A 20,074-nucleotide genomic window follows, 5' to 3' on the forward strand; every position below is an offset into this window, starting at 1 on the left:
TGCCATCCAGCCATCTCATCCTGTCGTCCCCTTCTCCTCCTGCTCCCAATCCCTCCCAGCATCAGAGTCTTTTCCAATGAGTCAACTCTTCGCATCAGGTGGCCAAAGTACTGGAGTTTCAGCTTTAGCATCATTCCTTCCAAAGAAATCCCAGGGCTGATCTCCTTCAGAATGGACTGGTTGGATCTCCTTGCAGTCCAAGGGACTCTCAAGAGTCTTCTCCAACACCACAGTTCAAAAGCATCAATTCTTCGGCACTCAGCCTTCTTCACAGTCCAACTCTCACATCCATACATGACCACAGGAAAAACCATAGCCTTCACTAGATGAACATTTGTTGGCAAAGTAATGTCTCTGCTTTTGAATATGCTATCTAGGTTGGTCATAACTTTCCTTCCAAGGAGTAAGCATCTGGTATTACCACATAAAAATTATAATCCTTTTCTATTATCCAAATTTCAAGTTTCATTTTAAAATTATCCTTATGGGAGAATTCCCTGGTGGTCCAGTAGTTAGGACTTGGCACTTTCACTGCTGAGGCCCAGGTTCAATCCCTGCTTGGGGAACTAAAATCCAGCAAGGTATTTGGTGCAGCCAAAGCAATTTAATAAGAGAGAATTAAAAAAATAAACTCATGCTTTTTGATCTGGTTGCTTCAGGCCTGACACATAGGAAAAAATAATATGTTTAATTTTCTTTTAACCCATTCCTCTTCTTTGTATACATATCTTTGGATATTTGCATTAGAAGATGACTTCTGTGGTCATCCTGTCTAAAATGGGGGCTACATTTGTGTTCCTACAGAATCTATGTTGTTGTTCAGTCGCTAAGTCATATCTGACTCTTTTGTGACCCCATGGACTGTAGCCCACCAGGCCTCTATGTCCATGGGTTTTCCCAGGCAAGAATACTGGAATGGGTTGCCATCTCCTTCTCCAGGAGATCTTCCCAACCCAGGGATCGAACCCGTGTCTCCTCGTGCATTAGCAGGTGGATTCTTTACCACTGAGCCACCTGGGAAGCCCCTATAAAACCTATACTTGTTCTGAAAGGTGTTTATAGTAACCACCCCTCCCCACCTGGGAATAATCACCAAGTATTTTAAATGTTTCTTGTAAAGAATATTATAGTTAAATCGTTTTTTCATAGAGTTATGGTTGATTTACTACCTGCTAATGAAAGTTTTTACCTTAAGTTTTTGGGTATTTTGACCTAGAAAAAATGTTGTTTCGTAAGTCCTAAATACAATTGAATGGAAACGTATGCTCATGTTAAGCAGAAGTGTGTGTTGTTTCTTGTGGGAAGATGACAGTTATTTTCCTTTTGAAAGATATCTTTGTCATTGAGAAAGTGTATTTTATTCTCCTGCTGTGAGTCTGAGAAATATTGACCAGCCTCTTTCTCACTGGTCTTTGTCTCTTTAGTGTGGCTGTCACCAGGTCCAGAGATGTGCCTTCTTTTGGACCTCCCATCCCGAAAGGGGTCACCTTCCCTAAGTCAAATGTGTTCAGGGACTTCCTTTTGGCCAAAGTGATTAATGCAGAAAATGCTGCTCATAAGTCGGAAAAGTTCAGGGCCATGGCAACGCGGACCCGCCAGGAATACCTGAAAGACCTGGCAGAAAAGAACGTCACCAACACCCCTATTGACCCATCCGGCAAGTTCCCGTTCATTTCTCTGGCCTCCAAAAAGAAGGAAAAGTCTAAGCCGTACCCAGGAGCCGAGCTCAGTAGCATGGGAGCCATTGTGTGGGCCGTGCGGGCCAAGGACTACGCCAAGGCGATGGAGATCGACTGCCTCCTCGGGGTCTCCAGTGAGTTCATTGTACTCATTGAACAGGAAACAAAGAGTGTGGTCTTCAACTGTTCCTGCAGAGATGTGATAGGGTGGACTTCAACCGACGCCAGCCTCAAAATCTTCTACGAGCGAGGCGAATGTGTATCCGTGGAGAGTTTTGTTAACAATGATGACATCAAAGAGATTGTCAAAAGGCTTCAGGTCAGTGTTTTTCTTCCAGTTCCCTTTCCTCAAGCTTTCCATGCAGGCGAGAGCCAAGTTACAGAACCCCGTCCTATTTTATTAGGTCCTCTGAAAACTCCCTTCATGGTGGGAAGGAATCCAGAGTTTATGTCACGCTCGCTTCCCATCATTTTTTTCAGCAGGACAAGTAGCAGAACAAGTAGGGGAAGACACACGCACTGTGCATCTTTGTTGGAAACTCATTTGCATGTGACCTGATCCCATTGCCGTGGTGACTGATGATGTAGCCCAGCCAGTCTGCTTCAGCTGGTGAAAACAGTTGTTGGATTGAGTATCTGCTGCTTTGAATGTCTTAAGGGCAAAATGAATAGCAGAACACCCATTTTTCTTCACTGCCAGCTCCCTGTAGGTCTCTGTTAGAGGCTTCCTTGTAACTTCAGAGAAGCCATTGAGTTCTTTCGACACAACAAGTGTGTTCCTTTGGGCCTAATGAATGGAGTTAGTGAAGGCAAAATAACCAGCCTGCTCTTCAGCTGGCATTAGGGTATTCAAAAATAACCCTGCTGGCCACGCATACCACTTAAGACCTTAGTGGGTTCATCAGACTGTGATGTCTTTTGTGTCTTTGTCTAGTTCGTGTCAAAAGGCTGTGAATCGGTGGAGATGACTCTGCGAAGGAATGGGCTGGGACAGCTCGGCTTCCACGTCAACTACGAGGGCATTGTGGCAGATGTGGAGCCCTACGGCTACGCCTGGCAGGCAGGGCTGAGGCAGGGCAGCCGGCTGGTGGAGATCTGCAAGGTGGCCGTGGCCACTCTGAGCCACGAGCAGATGATCGACCTCCTGAGAACATCGGTCACAGTGAAGGTCGTCATCATCCCCCCACATGACGACTGCACCCCGCGGAGGTAGGTCTGAGAGTCCAGGGCCATTGATGTACCATGGAGAACATTCCCCAACTAGGTGGGAGTGTAAGAGGGCGTGTGAAGAGCGCTCGGTTACAGGCGATGCTGAAAGTTCCCTCCACAGAAGGTCTGACTCAGGATACAGCTCCCTTTCAGCATGTGGCAACAGCAGCTGGAAAGAATCACCAGCTTGGACCATTCCTAGGATTTACGTCTCTGGGTATATAAAGTCACCATCATAGACAGAGAAGTCTGGTAAATATCCCCTTTAAACATCTTGCACCAGTAGCTGAGAAACATGGAATATTTGATGTTAAGAGACACTCATGATAACAAAGTGTCAGACGCTTTTCTTTTGTGTTCCGTGACCCTGATTCTCCTGCATCTCCCATTTGTAGCCAGTTGCTGTCCAGAACTCTTGAAGTACTGCTTTTGACCCCTGCTGTCTCAGCCTGGAGAGCTGAATGTGACTTCCCAAGCTTTTTGTTAAGTGCGTCTGCATGTGTCAGAAATCGACTTCAGACAAGCTAGTCCTGCTCGTAATGCCGGGGCAGTGTAGTTCCCCGACTTTACAGAGGGGAGCCCAGGAGCTCCCCGCCCCTCCCAGCTTCTGCCAAGCCTGCAGCACTGTTGAAAATTTAATTTCTCTGTCTCTGGGGAGATTTCCTGATGGAACAGATTTAATTAACTGTTTCTTTTCTCCTTTGAGCATGCACATGCTATTTTTGCTAGTGGTTTTTTTTTTTCCCCCCCCCCAATCCGTTAATTTGGTTTAAACCCGCTATTTTCTAAGAGTTTCTCTTAAGCTTTGGCAATTAATGCTTAGGCTTCCTAAGGCCAAGACAATATTCTTATGTTATTTTCCCCAAAAAAACATGACCAGTCCTGCACCTGAGCTTTTATAGATTAGTGAATGTCAGATGGTAGAATGTGTAAACAGTTAGGATGGGTTACTTGTGCCCTTTGAAAAGGAAGCAGCAATGGCAGTATCTGCGGACTTGAGTTCTTCAGACCAAGTGTTACAGACCAGACTGTGCTCAGGATAGTGTTTAGCTCAGACCAAGTGTTACAGACCAGACTGTGCTCAGGATAGTGTTTAGCACTGTGTATCTCCTAGGTGGATGTGCCGATGTCAGAGTGTGGTGAAAATCCTCTTCTCTCATAGTTTTAAGAACTGCTCCCTTTCTGATGACTGGATTTCCCTGGAAACCAAAATTTTATCCCGAACGTTTTGTTTTAGCTATTTCGAGGGCAGGGAGGGTTTATTCTGAAACTACCTTCATTTCCTTAAGCACATAGTATTAATGTTAAGTATTTTGCTTAACTGTAATTCAAGAATGACTCTTGAGTGCTATTGGAAAGGCAGCCAGGTCCTTGGAGCTCTCTCCAAGTGCTCTGTGATCCTCTTTCTCTTTCTTTGGACTGTTTTCCATCCCGTAGTCTCTCCTGTGAATTGTCTATGTAATAGTCTATACGTCTAAACAGGCACTTACAAACTGGAGAAAATAACCAAGCTATGTAACTTGCCTGAGCTTCCCTGGTAGCTCAGCCGGTAAAGAATCCACCTACAACGCAGGAGACCCCAGTTCGATTCCTGGGTCGGGAAGATCCGCTGGAGACATGATAGGCTACCTACTCCAATATTCTTGGGCTTCCCTGGTGGTTCCGTTGGTAAAGAATCCATCTGCAATGCGGGAGACCTGGGTTGGGAAGATCCCCTGGAGAAAGGAACAGCTACCCACTCTAGTATTCTGGCCTGGAGAATTCCTAGGACTATATAGTTCATGGGGTCGCAAAGAGTCAGACACGACTGAGTGCCTTTCACTTTTCATGTAACTTGACAGCCTTCCGTACACACAGTACGGAGTTACAGAGGCTGGTCTAAGGACTGACCTCCTCAAAAGGAAGCCTGGTGATCGTCAGGCGCCATCTGTCTGCTCAGGGGTCTTTCCCCGTGTTTCTAGGCTCTTCAATTCATGGGGAGGGGGAAATACATGTGTATGTGAGAGGAAATGGGATGGAATGGGCAACATTACTGACATTGAACTGTGAATAGTAGTTACTAGAAAAATGGATCCATGACAGAAGGTGGTTTGTCTACAGCAAAATACTAGACTAGATATATTTGCTGTGGTGTATTGGTAAAAACAAGTAATATTTGCTGAGTTATTACCTTAATATTGCCAGGCCCTAGAAAAAAGCACTTTTATACTTCACAACCCTGTGAAGTAATAGTATTAATATTACTCGTAGTTAAAGGAAACCCACAGTCAGAAAGGTTAGTAACTCCCCAGCCTCATCTGGCAAATCCAGGTCTAACTTGAGAATCCAGACTCTTAGCTTTGTATGCTTGGGACAGAAATCCTTTCCCTATGTATCAGTGGAACCTTGGTTTGTAGTATTTGCTGATTCCCAGGGTGCAGATATTCCCACTGTGGCTGATTTCAAGCGACCAATATGTCACCCCTGAATGCACACCCAGGATAGATGCTCAAGAGTCTGATCCTGCAAACCAAGGCCGACCAGCTCCAGCACAGCCTTTGTGGATGGGCTGTATTTTCCTTCATCTCCCCTTAACAGCTTCTGGAGCATCACTGTCATCCTCTAGTAGCCATGGAGCCGGCAGTGATGGGACAGAAGAGTGTTAGGAGCCTGCCCCCATGAAGGCGTGGGATGGGGGGCTGGTTAGCGCACTGCACAGCCCCGTGGGCCTCAGAGATGCACTCTGGCCCTTTCACTAGGGTTCCCACGTGAGACGCCACGACTGCCCTAGGTGGGTCTGAAATGATGCCCTGTATGCCTCCGGAGGACCAGACGCCCGCTCTCCCCTTCCCTCCCTTAGAGACAACTTCTAAGGAACAGCTGAAGCATTAACACCTTGCTACAGTTTTCAGCAAAATAAGATAATGCTCTTGTCACTTTTTTTCCTTCTCCTCCGCACTTCACACTCCCACGACTGTTTTGCTCGCAGCTAATTACTCTGCTCTTTGACTAGTCACTCTCCCCTCTGTCAGCTTGTGCTGCCACTCCAAGGCCAGAAAGAGCAGGCCTCCTGGAAACACACTGCCCTCCCTTCCCAGCTGCATGTTTCTCAGGGTCCCCTGGACCCGAGGGTCACAGGGCCCAGCTCCAGCGTGGGGATTGTATGTAATCACCAACATCCATGTATGCTCATATGGAGGCATCACTAGTTTTAGAAAGGCAACGTTTTTTGTTTTTTAATGAAAAGGCCAGTTTAACGACAATAAAATGGGGCTTCAGCAACGCCTATAAAGTCCAACTCTTCTTCCTGTCCTCAGGAAATAAGCAGACCCTCCATGAGTTCTCCCATAGGAAAGTGTATTAAAGAGCAGATGGGACAGGGGAAGTAAAGCAAAGTTCCTGAGGCCCTACTATGTACGGGATTTTTTTTTTTAAAGTCGTCATGGCAGCCTCATTTCCTTTGAAACCGTGAGCAGAATGAGGGTTGCAGAGGTTTAGTAACTGCAGAGTGAGCGTGGGCAACTAGGGTAAGGGCATGATGGAAGCAGTCCCGGCAGAAACAGGTTTGGGATTTAGCTGGGACTGCACCGGAAGGCTCCCCGCAGCGGGTGAGATGTCGCACTGCTGGAGCGGCCCCCACCCTGTCCATCACCAGTGGGAGTGTATAACCAGCTGTATGTCTTGGTGTCCGTGACCACTGACTTGAGCGTCATTCTTGTGGCAAGATGAGAAATACCTAGATAGGGGATTCAGTTGTGATGCTTTGAATGGTATTGCATGGGAGTGGTGGGCCTTCATTCTGCTGAGGGCCACCAGCCTTTGGATTTATTTTCTTAATTGAAATATAGTACTCTTGCCTGGAAAATCCCATGGACAGAGGAGCCTGGTAGGCTGCAGTCCATGGGGTCGCACAGAGTCGGACATGACTGAGCGACTTCCCTTTCACTTTTCACTTTCATGCATTGGAGAAGGAAATGGCAGCCCACTCCAGTGTTCTTGCCTGGAGAATCCCAGGGATGGGGGAGCCTGGTGGGCTGCCGTCTATGGGGTCGCACAGAGTCGGACACAACTGAAGCGACTTAGCAGCAGCAGCAGCATGGTTGATTTACATTGAGTGTTATTTTCAGATGTACAGCACCATGATTCATATTCTTTTTCAGATTTTTTTCCCTTATAGGTTACTACAAAATAATTGAGTATATAGTTCCCTGAGGAAAGCAATCAAGGGCCATTCAAGTGGAAAAGCTAAAATCAAGTTACCTAAAGGGACCAAATTATTTTTTAAGTAAGAATCGATTGCAAAGGTTTTTTCCTCCTTTTAAAAAACAAGTATTGCAAAGTGCAGCAGCATCCTGCTTTAGAGTGAGAAGGGCTGTTAGAAACCATCTGGTTCAAGTCTCTAGTTTTTTTAGATGAGGAACTTTGGTTCAAAGAAATTGTTTTTTTTTCCCCAAGCCAAAATCACATGGTTTATTAGAGACATAGCTGTCCCCAAGCACCAAACTTTTCTGATTCAAGAGTCCAGTATTGTGATGTTCTGTTCAGTTATTATAGCGGAGCCAGATTAGTTCTAGCCAGTCATGAGCTGTAAGCATCAAGAGTTTTTGTTGTTCAACGCCAGATTTTACTTGGAGTAATACAACACAAATCCCTTTGTGAATTTTCATACATGTCATGAAAAGCCAGCTTTCTATCTTTGTCCTTCAGTGTGCTGCCCACTTCTGGATTCCGTATATCCTTCTTATATCTTACAGAGATGAGTAAGGGAGCAGAAGCTAGTGGTGGCCTGCCGCCATGGAGGTCAGTCAGAAGTGGCAGGATGGCAAGGGTTTAGCACTGTGTAATCTGTGCTTTTCAGTCTCTGTAAATGCATCTTCTCTCCCTGCTTTGGCCTTATCATACTTAATTCTATAATTATGGAATATGCAGAAGGTTTCTAGTAATATGCTAAGAGTGGTGGGGATGAAATACAGACTATAGAGAAGACAAAATCTCCGGCTTAATGGGATCTTTTGACCAGTTTTAGTTTTAAATGTGATGCAGCTTAAAGAGTACTTGAACTAGAAGAAAATAGAGTAATTATGAATTGCAAGTCTTTCATTTTACAAAGAAACTACGGCCCCAAAGCTGATATTGTCTATTTGGTATTATGTTGTTATTGTTTCTATTTTATTTATTTACTTACTTTTCTATCCTGATGCAGTACGGGCTGCAATCAGCCTATGAAGCTATAGAATTAAAATTCAGTGACGGGATCTCTGTGTATGTGTGGAAGGGGGGTAGGGAAACGGGGAAGGTAAATTGAAAACATGGCCTAGGGGAAAATTTTTGAAAAGTTAATACCCCAGGATACATGGTAAAGTTCAGTACATATTCTGTACTTGTGTTGGTTCCTAGCAGCCAACAGAAAGGGGCGTAGATGGTATGGTCCATTGAGTTTATAAGGTAAATAGACCGTCGCACAGAAGAAGCAAAGCTCACCATGACTTTGAGGTGGAGAGAAACTTTTCCATGTATTATCATAAATTTGTGTTAATATTTTTTTGGCAAGCTGCAACATTCTTGCATTATATTTCCTGATCCAGAACCCTAAATAATGTACGATCAAAAATGAAAGATGCATATATACTACAGTAGCACCTGTGTTAACAGCCAACCACATGGCGATGGCATATTTTTGTCAGAAATATTGAATCAAAGTTGGATACTATATCAGAGCCTAAGGTGATAATCCCTCATTTCAGAGAAAAGGGTTCATTATGTAAGAAGTCAGTAACTTCTGAAAGTAATGTCAAGTGGCCATACAGTGTTCTGCAAACTGCAGGGCGTAGCTTTAAATAGATCATGAAATCCGTTTAGGAGGTTGTACCCAGTGTATTTTTTTCTTTAATGAAACGGATTAACATGGAATATAGCAGAATGGAAGCTATCAGAGGAGGGTTGTGTGTATTTATGGTTGTGCTGTATCACGGTGTAAAATGTACTTTTCACCCAGATTGTGGTCCAAAAAGTTCAAAAGCCATTGTCATCCAAGCATAATAGGGGCACAGCAGAGTCTTGGGCATAGGGTCGGATTAGGGTTGACCTAGGCTTTGGCGGGAGTTGGAGGGAGTGGCAAAGAAGCTCTAAGCAGAGATGCCCGTTGGAGGCTTGGGCTGAGGCTGAAGAGGGCAAAGTGACGTCACTCAGTCATGTCCGACTCTCTGCGACCCCGTGGGCCGTAGCCCACCAGGCTTCTCCATCCATGGGATTTTCCAGGCAAGAGTACTGGAGTGGGTTGCCATTTCCTTCTCCAGGAGATCTTCCCGACCCAGGGATTGAACCTGGGTCTCCTGCATTGCAGGCAGACGCTTTACCCTCTGAGCCACCAGGGAAGCTGGTGGACCCAAGGACCCCAGCAAATCCATGTGCTCCAGAAGCAGTGCTTTTCAAAACCTGCAGCTGTCCTGGGGATGAGGGAGAATGCATTTGTGGTTGTTGGGAGTCTTACCCTGAAATACACAGGCAAGGTCATGAGAAGAGGGGACCGTTCCATCAAGCTCATTTTCCCACCAACAAGAGCCCCTTCCCCAGATCAAAACCAGGCCTTCAGCTGGAGGCTCTTTGGACATGCATGTCCAGTACAAGAGCCGTGAGTCACCTGTGGCTACAGAGCCATTGTAATGTGGCTGGTCCCAAAGGAGCTGTGCTCTTAAGTGTAAAATACACTCCAAATTTACAAGGATGTAAAATGTCTCATTAATTTTCTAAATACTGATTTATTGATCGCTTGTTGAAATGATAGCATTTTGGATATATTGAGTTAAATAAAATGTATTCTTGAATTGACTTTACCTGTTTCATTTTGCTTTTGTAATGTGTCTGCTGAACATTTAAAAATTACATACATGGCTTCTGTCGGTGGCTCATATTGTATTTCTGTTGGGCAGTGCTGGTCTGGACTTTGCTTATGCTGCCTCTAAATTTCCTCTTAAAGGACTGCTTTGCTATTACTCTTAACCTTTCCTTTCAAGAATTTTCCACATGCTTCTCAATCTTCAAAATGTCTTTAAGAAAAAGTCTTTTTTTTTTTTTTTTCACTTAGTGATGAAATTCAAATGCACAGTTTGAGTTAATGCTTTGGTGAGAATAGATTTTTTTTCCCAGTAATTTGCCTATCAGTCAAGTCAGTGATGGATTGAACCTTCCTTGGTTGTTTGGGGAAAGAAGATGGGTTCTTCCTTTCTTAAGGTTTGGGGGTTGGGGTGATGGCACAAAAAGAGGGTAGATGATCGGAAACAGTTGTGTGCCTGCCATTCATTTCACTTAGTCTGCTGCCTGGGGACGGCCTTGCTATGAGGGATTTTTGGCTTTCAGGGGGGTGGGAGGGAGGCCTAATTTTAGAGTATGCTTTGTTCCCCAGCAATTTGATAATTTTTGATTTGATAATTGCTAATTTCAATAACTTGCACTTTTTTTTTTCTCCTCCTGAGCTAAATTTGGCTCTCAATTTGGATTTCAAGATTTCTCCCTACTTATTTTTGACTGTCGGGATTCCAAGAAATTCGAAACCCTTTTCGATCCTTAATTATAAGGGAAGGATCTAAAGCTTCCTTGTGATTAAGGATGGAAAGCCACCTGTTTCCTGCGAGGCCCCATCTTAGAGGTCTGCTCCCCCCAGATACTGTCCCGGCACCGTCCCTCCCCACGTCTCAGAGCTGACTCTAGCCCCCGAGGATTCTGGTTTTTGAAAGGAAAATGATTGTAGGGCCTCATGGTTGAAAGATTGTTTGAAACCGGAAATGAGGTGTTTGCCACGTTTTAACTGTTCGTGAGAATCCGTGTGGTTCTGCCAACAAGCAGAAGCGATATTGATGTTTCTTCTCTCTGTGCCCTCGCCCTAGGAGTTGCTCTGAGACCTACCGCATGCCAGTGATGGAGTACAAAATGAACGAAGGGGTTTCCTACGAATTCAAGTTTCCCTTTCGAAATAACAACAAGTGGCAGAGGAATGCCAACAAGGGGCCTCATTCGCCTCAAGTCCCATCCCAGGTGCAGAGTCCCATGACCTCGAGGCTGAACGCTGGGAAGGCAGACGGGAAGATGCCTCCTCCGGAAAGAGCCGCCAACATCCCCCGCAGCATCTCTAGCGATGGGCGCCCGCTGGAGAGGCGGTGAGTGTGTCTTCCTAGGTGTGCCCTGAATCTCTGCCCCAGATTTAAATATCTCCAGGCCCAGAAGTACCAGTGTTTGAGCTACCCGTATTTTACTAGAAATCAAAAATTAAAACTGAGATGCGTGCACTAGTGGTCTTCAAAGCATGGTAGCGTTCCGAAGCCAGCAGGATAAATGAAGATGTGTTCCAGCAAAGCATTCGGCCCTGTGTAATGGCATCTAGGCTTTGCTCTTTCATTTTGCTGTGGTTCCAACGGAAATCATCATTGCACACTTATGAACTAGAACTTGGCAGTCTCTTTGAGGTGACATTGACCATATCATCATCTTTGACAGTCTTTGACTTGTAGGGGATTAGTGATATGATTGTAGCAACAGTGAAGGTTTTTGGTTGAGTGTCTGTGTTTGTGTTACTTTGTTATAAAGAATTGTGAGAAGGGAAAGCCTCTAGTATAGTACAAACATACTTTCCACTGTTCTGAATGCAGAAGAAAATAGTGGATGTTAGAACACTCAGCCCTGAGTAAAGTAATTAACAGGAGCTGGGGATTGAGGTATCCTAGAAAGTAACAGACCAAGGTTGCTTGTTAAATGGAAAGTCACAGTGGATTCCCTCACAAATCATAACTGGTTAATTCTTTCTTAACCAGGACGCCCTAGCATTTTTGTCTCAAATTCACTGTAAAATGCAGCACCGTGAACTAAAAACCTAGGGCAAACATTAAAATAGAATAGGTACTCTTAAAATGTAAATACATATGGACTGTATAATTTTAAGTCATTGTACTATAAATTCAGATACTCCAGATTGCCTTGACTGCAGTTTAGCTCAGTGACCTGCTAGTCCTCTGCTAGATGAAGCTGGCTTCTGTCTGTGCACGCACTGCCGTTTCCCCATCATTGGAAACAGTGCTTGACTGGATCACATCTCTGCATGTTTTTGTGGTCCCCACACTACAGAGGGGATCAGGAACCCTCAGAGCTGGCAGGGAGAAGTCTCTGTTCCAGAAGCTGCTGTGGGAAGAAGAAAGGTCCCTATGGAGCCAAAATGTGAGCCTGACTCCAGCCAGAACAGGGCGCCAAGGAAAATGTCCCAGCGATGCTTCAGAAGTCATTGGTTCAGACTGAGAGCAGAAAGTTGGAGATTTTCAAAACCACACTGTGATGTCTTTTATCTTAAAAGACATAAAACATTGTCACTTAACTATTTCAGAAATACTAGAATACCATGTAGAAATAATCTGATCAAAACAGGCAACCAAAAAAACCATAGTTGTCTTTCTCAAATTCCTCATGTAATCCTGGGGATTTATTTACAGAGCCTTGCTATTTATCTCAATAAAAGATTCCTCTCCCAGAGTGGCTACATTCCCATCTGGACTCCTCTTGCTTTCATTATTTTCGGGAAGGAAAAGCATCCAAGCGATCGCTGAATGAATTCTTTGTTCTGCACATTCCAAACTTGGCTCCCTCTGAGGTGTGTGTTAGCTGGAACTCGTGATTTGGCCCACATTTTGAAAGATGAATCTAGGAAACCGTTGTTTAGAGAAGGACCTTTTGTTCCTCTCAATGCTATTTTCTTTCTTTCCAAGACAATCATCAGGATTTTATGAGTGAAATCAGTTTCACGTTACTTTCTGTGATATTCATACAATAAAATAGCAGAATGTATTTTGATGCCATGTTGAATTTAATTTCTGCAACAGAAACTAAAGCTTATGGCTGAATGTTCTGACCTCTGAAAGTGAAAATATTTTTTGTAGCTTATTATCTTCTTAGGATGCAGGCAAGTGCTATAGAATGCATCACTCCATTTATAGATGTTCTTTCTGTGGGTGTTTGTGTGTACCTTTCCTATAACTCTACCCAAAGGATAGGGAATTCTCATGCTGTCCCTGTAAGACTGTAATAATAGCCCTGTGGCTCTCCAAGGCGCAAGAAGAAAGTGGCAGAAGTGAGGCTACCAGTGGTTTTTGGAAAATTTAACCTCTGCTGAGTCCTCTTAGTGTCACATGTCCTTTAAGACACTGGACTAGGATTTCAGATCTAACGATGGAGGGTTTGCAAACGCTAAGCTCTAAGTTTTCAGATTATTTGTTGCCTCTTCATTTTAAAGGGTGTGGAATTAGATGGCTGTTCTTGTAAAAATGTAAAAGTTTGATGTCCTATCCCATCATTCCTAACTTTCAGTAAAGCAGTATTTCTTATTTAAGTTTTAACTTTGAGGCATACATAGATGCATACATAGAAGGTATTATTTGAGAAACTTTATATTGCTACTGTTTGCCAAATGAGTATTCAGGACTCCTGATGTTCACCAGGAATACTTCCCAAGTCCTCCATTAAGACCTAGAGTCATAAAATAGACCTGAGAATATCATTTCCTCCATGAAACATAGTAAAATAAAACTAAAAAATGTAAGCATTCCCTTCCTAGTTCTACTGAGAACAAATTACCTTACTGCAACATGGACGTGATGCTCCTGGCTGGCCATACCTCCCCATCTGACTGTCCTCCTTCATCCCAGCCCTGCCCCTTTGGTACCATCTGCCTTTGTACCTGGCCCACCTGTAGAGTGGTATGGACCTTTCAGATGTATCACAAGTGGTCAAAACTGATGCCACAGTCTGCCATTCCTTGAATCTTACCTTACCAATAGTGGCGTAAGCCTGATACTGAGACTAAAGGATGGTCCCTTGGTATCAGTATAGGATTGGTTCCAGAACCTCCCTGGATACCAAAACCTACAGCTACTCAAGTCCTGTAATTAACCCTCACATCCTCGGCAGGTCCGCAGGTCATGAACATAGTAGTATATGTATTGAAAAAAATTTCCTGTAAAAGTGAGCCTATGCAGTTCAAACCCATATTGTTCAAGGGTCAGCTGTATTGCCTTTACATGGTTGGTTTGTTTCATTTTTTTTTTTCTCCCCCAGGTCAGGCAAGTTGTATTAAACTGTAGAGAGCCAGCTTATTTAGGATGAAGTGTACAGCCACCTCAAGCCTACTCTGCACATGCTACACAAACCTGCCTACTTCATTCACCATGACTGGACACAGCACAATTCATTTTAAATGAAAACTGAATATGCTGCTTGTAGAAACTTAATTTACTGCTTGTAGAAGCATAGTTTTCTTGAATTGTATGCAAGTTCTCAGACTTAAAGGTCATTAGAAACAATTAAAAAAAAAATACTTGTGGAACAGATTATCCTTTTTCACAATTTTTATGACAAACTCAAAGGTGTTGGTATTTGGAGTTTCTAACAAGAATTATTTAACTGAATTTTGCTCTCTGTACATTGATTAGAGAAACTGACACAATAGGAGTAGATGACCCATTTGCCATCTAAGTAGAATAAAGTCTGATTAGATTTGGTTTAAATATAGGAGCTTTATGCTATCTAGGTGGCCTTTCAAGTATAGAATTTTATGGTATTTGTGGGAGAAGTTCTTATTGACAGAATTCTTATTTTTGTTCAGTAGCTAAATTGCGTCCGATTCTTTTTGACCCCATGGACTATAGCATGCCAGGCTTCACTGTCCATCACCAACTCCGAGTTTGCTCAGACTTATGTCCATTGAGTTGATGATGACATCCAACTATCTCCTCCTCTGCTGCCCGCTTCTCCTGCCCTCAGTCTTTGCCAGCATCAGGGTCTTTTCCACTGAGTTGGCTCCTTGCATCAGGTGGCCAAAGTATTGGAGCCTCAGCATCAGTCCTTCCAATGAATATTCATGGTTGACCTCCTTTAGAATTGGCTGTTTTGATTTCCTTGCTGTCCAAGGGACTTTCAAGAGTCTTCTCCAGCACCACAATTCAAAAGCATCAAGAATTGACAAAATTAATATTTAACAAAAACAGGTGATATGGTGCAATCTCTATTTTGGCCTCAAATTCATCTTGAGTGTAAGGATAATACTGAAATTAAGTTAGCTGGCTGTGGCACACTGAACTTAACACATTACTGTGTTTAAACATAGTATGGGATTAGTAATAAAACCCTGATCTGTGTTAATGTGCTCAGAAAAGCTTAAGTATTTCAGGGGCTTTGCATAAACAACAGGCATGTTGGCATATAAAAGAATTTTCCTTTCTCCTTTTTATAGATGAAGTATTGCCAAGCTTTCTATAAATATTTAATGTCAGATCATACTGAACCAATGCTCCTTTTGCATTTTACCTGGATGCCACCTCTCCTCGTTTTTCCACTGCATTTAGCTTTCAGCAGCTGGATGGAGTGTTGCTTCGTAAACAGAGTTACAGCTGGCTATGCTTGCAGCCTCCCTAATACCCTCCTCTGCAGATGTCTGCACCATGCAGGGCTTGAAGATCATGCCTAGAGGATATTGTTGAAACAAATGCAAATAGTTCTTCTATTTCTGTTTCAGTATCCATTAAACAAAAACTCCCCTTCCCCCACCCCTAGGCCTCTACCATTCTACTTTCTGTGAATTTGACTATCTTGGTACCTCACATAAATAGAAGATTTACGTTAGTGGAATCATCCATTGTTTGTCCTTTTGGGATTGGTTTATTTCACTTTAGCATAATGTGTTCAGGCTTCATTCACGTTGTAGCATATGTTGAGTTTTCCTTCTTGCTTATTAGCTCAGGTTACTGTAACAAAATACCATAGATTCTGTGGCTTATACAACAGACATTTACTTGTGGAGTCTGGAAATTCCAAAATCAAGGTTCCAAAAGGTGTGGTTCTTGGTGAGGACCCTCTTCTTAGCCTGTAAAAAGCACCTTCTTGCTGTGTCCTCACATGACAGAGAGAGGAAGCTCTGGTTTCTTGCTCCTCTTATAAGGGCACTAATTGCATCATGGGGGCTCCACCCTTATGATCTCATCTTAACCTAATTACCTCCCAAAGGCCCCACCTCCTAATGTCATTACACTGGGGTTAGGATCTCAACACATAAATTCGGTGAGGAGTGAGGGTGGGAGGATCCCCGGGGGGCACAGTGGTAAAGAATCCACCTGCCGATGCAGAAGCTGCAGGAGACAGAGGTTTGATTCCTGGGTCAAGAAGATTCCCTGGAGGAGGGCATGGCAACCCACTCCAGTGTTCTTGCCTGGAGAATCCCGTGGACCGAGGAGCCTGGCGGGCAGAGAGTCAGACACGACTGAGCGCACGTGCATGCGGGTGGGGGGAGGGGCACGTTAAGTCCGTAACCTTTCCCCTTTTCCAGACGGAGTGATATTCCATTGTGTGTACCACATTGTTTATCCATTCATCCACTAATGCACGCTTGGGTAAATCAGTTTATTTTTATAAAATTAAAAAGCAGGTAAAAGTGAAACACTACAATCTGATAAAGCCATAGAACTGAAGCTTAGATTTAAGTAGAATTTTTGCTTTTTATTGACTAAGTTTAGAATACTGGTATAAAAGTTATATTGTGAGTAAAGCTGTCTACTGTTGACTCAAAGTGAAATGTGAGTTGTTCTTGATGGAATTTCCTATCATTGGTTTCAATTAGGTTGGAACTGAATTATGGCCATTTTATTTGTCAGCCAAGATAAGGTATAAAGCAGAGAGCTAGCGGTACTCAAACTCACCCAGCTCTTAACCCTGCTTTGCCCCCAGCTCTTCAAAGGAATGAGTGCACTCTGGCATCTGCAGTGGCATCACTTTAGATGATTTGCAAGTTCACACTTCTAGAAAGGGCTTTCCAGGTGGCGCTCGTGGTAAAGAACCCATCTGCCAATGCTGGAGACCCGAGAGATGCAGATTCGATTTCTGAGTCAGAAAGATCCCTTGGAGGAGGGCATGGCAACCCACTCCAGTATTCTTGCCTGGAGAATCCCATCAACAGAGGAGCCTTGCGGGCTACAGCGCGTGGAGTCCCAAAGAGCCAGACACGACTGAAGCAGCTTAGCACTCATGCGCTTTTAGATTGGAGTATGAAGGTGTTTTCTATTCACGCGTTCAGGAAAGGGACGCAGTGGCCTGAGCCTGGCACCCCTCCTGGCTCCCTCTCCTTTACAAACCGTGGAGTGACTCAGGGAACAAACCCAGGGTGCTATGAAGCCGAGGTTCTACAGTTACTCTGTTCCATCTGAGCTCGTCGGACGGGCCCGATACATAGTGGGTCTTAGAAAGTGGTAGTTGCGGTCTTGCTTGGTGTCATTTTGTGGGTGCTCTTCTAAACACAGCTGCCTGGTGTTGAAAGGGGGCTCTGGTTCCAGCTGGGGACTTAGGGTTGAGGGTAGAGCCGGCCACACCGGGCTCCTGAGTCAGTCTGCAGGTTGGCCTGCGTCCAGGCCATGCATGTGGTGAGTCGGTGTGTTTCCAAGGAGCGGGTTGTGTCGTCTTCAGCTCCAGTTAACCTTGGTGAGACAGAGGGTGAGTTCAGGAGGCCTGCTGTGCTGGGAACAATCGTGGCGAACTGTGCAGTTGTGAAAGGAAATGCTGCAGAAACCATCTGGTGAGTTGGAATAGCCTGAGAGATGAGCTTGAAAAAAGTGGTTGTTCTCTGGGAAGAGGAGCGAGGTGAGCCGTGGGCGTATTGTTCTGTGTCACAGAGTTGTTCTTCTGAATGTGTCCAGCCGTGGGGTCTTGCCCTCTTATCTCTTTTAAGGGAGTTCTGCCTTAGGAACCACCCAGGGAGGCCTGGCCTGCTCACACCTTATGGGAAGGATCTGAAGGGCCCATGGTGGCCCTGAGGCTTCTTCCAGAAGCACCCCTTGTCCATCCCCCACACCTGCCAAGAGGCAGGCCTTCCCAGAAGCCAGATGTGACCCGTGTCCTGCCTTGTGAGAAGGCAGCAGGAGTCCTAGGCCCTTTGTCCGATGAGGGCACATAACCCATACAGACAGATTTACCATCAGGAATTTAAATAACTCTCAGGGGTGAAAAAAGTGTATCCTGCTCCCTTATATCTGAAACCACTGACATTTTTCTTTAAAATTTGTCAGTTGCACTCCACATGTAAAAAATTTGGAAATTAGTGATACTGAAGACAGGTGAGCTACCTAGACCCACCCCCACAGTCATCAGTGTGACATTTTCCCATAAGCATCTCGTTGGGAACCTGGGGTAATGGCCAGTCTGGCCAAGGTCTGCCTCCACTCATGGCGATCCCTCCCTCCGTGTGGTGAGAAAGGGGCAGCCTGCCATCCACCTGCGTTAAAATATTGGCCATTCCGGCATTCTTACGCAGAAAATTCCACGGACAAAAGAGCCTGGTGGACCACAGCCAGTGGGGTCGCAGAGAGTCAGACGTGACCGAGTGAGCATGAACAGAGAAGCTTAGGGCAGTTGTACAGACCGGGTGGGGGTCTTGGAGACCCCTTGAGGAAGGTGCACGCCAGCAACCACAGCACAGAGGCCACCACCGCATGCTGTGTTTTGGCTTCTGCATCACTTTTTTTGTGTGATGCAATGGGATTGAGTTTATTTTTAGTTTCTTCCAGTTTTTAAAAGCCTAGCATGTTCCAGGAGACCACTTAACTTCTTCTCACCAAAGGATTTGGTTGTGACGGTCTTCATGAAGTATTTGAACATCGGTGAAGGGAAGAACCAATTAAAATGAAAGAGGCTAGTATTTGTGGTGGGCTAACCGATTCTTTCTATATGGAAATCTCACTAATTTTAGGCCCATTTCATCAGTTCTCTTGGGCCTTGGCAAAAAATAAAGGACAGTATTTGGTCATTGCCCGCCATCTCAGGGGCTACAGGGCCAGCTCTGACCATACTACTGCTTTGCTACAGAACCTTCTAGGCTGCCCTGTTGCCTAATAGATGAAGTTTGTGCTCCCTCAGTTTACCAAATGTGGGCCCACCCTACCAGACACATTTGTCCTCCTGGTCACAGCCTGCACCAGTATCCTACCTGGGTCAAGTGTTCCAGCCAAAGGTACTGCTGTGGTGGCCACATACGCCCTCCTGTTCTGTGTCCTAACTCTTGACTTCTGTAAAAATCCTTTGTTTCCTACAAAATGAATCTCAAGTGCATTTCCTCACAAAGCTTGCTTTTCCCATAGGATCTGACCTCTAACCTGCCTGAGCTGCCTCTGCATTCAGTTTGAACTGCCCTCGTGACAGTAACATTCTACTTGCATTTTGCTTAAGAGCTATAGGCAGCTGTTTTTTTACTGAGCTCATATTCTGTGCCACGCTCTGATCAAAGTCCCTCATGTTGAGTTTTCTCAGTTGATCTGCCCAGCCACCCAGTAAGTTGGTTGCTGTTTATTCCTTTTACAGATAAGAATGCCCGGGGATTGAGAGATGAAATCATTTGTGCAGGGTCCTTTCTGGTTTGTGGTGAAGCTGATATTAGCACCATCAGAGCGCCTGTCTTAGCCACCATGTCCCAAGAATGAAATCTACCACCGTATATAGGTGGTGCTGAAGAAATACTTGCCAAGTTTGAAAGTGAGAATTAGTAAAAAGTGACAAAGAGAATGAGTGAAATGAGTAATCACCAGTATTTGTAAACTAATAGAAGTTGATTTTGTTGTAGATTATTAACATGCATTTCATGTAAAGCATTCATAGCTCAGTTGGTAAAGAATCCACCTTGTAGTGCAGGAGACCCTGGTTTGATTCCTGGGTTGGGAAGATCCCCTGGAGAAGGGATAGACTACCCACTCCAGTATTCTTGGGTTTCCCTTGTGGCTCAGCTGGTAAAGAATCTGACTGCAACGCAGGAGACCTGGGTTCAACTTCTGGGTTGGGAAGATCCCCTGGAGAAAGGAAAGGCTACCCACTCCGGTATTCTGGTCTGGAGAATTCTGTGGACTATATATATAGTCCATGGGGTTGCAAAGAGTCGGACACGACTGAGTGACTTTCACTACTAAAAATATATCATTAAAAAAAATACTTAAGTCTTAGGAAAAAAAAAGAAATACTTGCTAGATAAATGCATTCATGTTTACACGCTAAGGGGGCCCAGCCACATGTAATCAGGGGCAGCTTCAGGTATGTGCATAGGGCCCCACACTTAGAAGGGTCCATGCTGGGTTTAATGCTCTGCTGTTGCTGTCTTGAAAGTTTTAGTATGTTTGAACAAGGAGACCTGAATTTCGTTTGCACTG

General features: G+C 44.5%; 1 protein-coding gene across 10 annotated transcripts in view; it reads left to right on the forward strand.

Annotated features, from left to right (window-relative positions):
- Nucleotides 1-20,074, forward strand: part of SIPA1L1 (signal induced proliferation associated 1 like 1) — a 520,426-nt gene that overhangs the window by 447,413 nt on the left and 52,939 nt on the right. For all 10 annotated transcript variants that reach the window (XM_027552312.1, XM_027552311.1, XM_027552318.1 and 7 more), the window contains 3 exons: nucleotides 1,425-1,998; nucleotides 2,614-2,888; nucleotides 10,751-11,020. In XM_027552312.1, coding sequence (XP_027408113.1) covers nucleotides 1,425-1,998; nucleotides 2,614-2,888; nucleotides 10,751-11,020 — 1,119 coding nt within the window. The remainder of the gene's footprint in view (nucleotides 1-1,424; nucleotides 1,999-2,613; nucleotides 2,889-10,750; nucleotides 11,021-20,074) is intronic.

The sequence above is a fragment of the Bos indicus x Bos taurus genome, chromosome 10 (assembly GCF_003369695.1).
Source record: "Bos indicus x Bos taurus breed Angus x Brahman F1 hybrid chromosome 10, Bos_hybrid_MaternalHap_v2.0, whole genome shotgun sequence".
Lineage (NCBI taxonomy): Eukaryota > Metazoa > Chordata > Mammalia > Artiodactyla > Bovidae > Bos > Bos indicus x Bos taurus.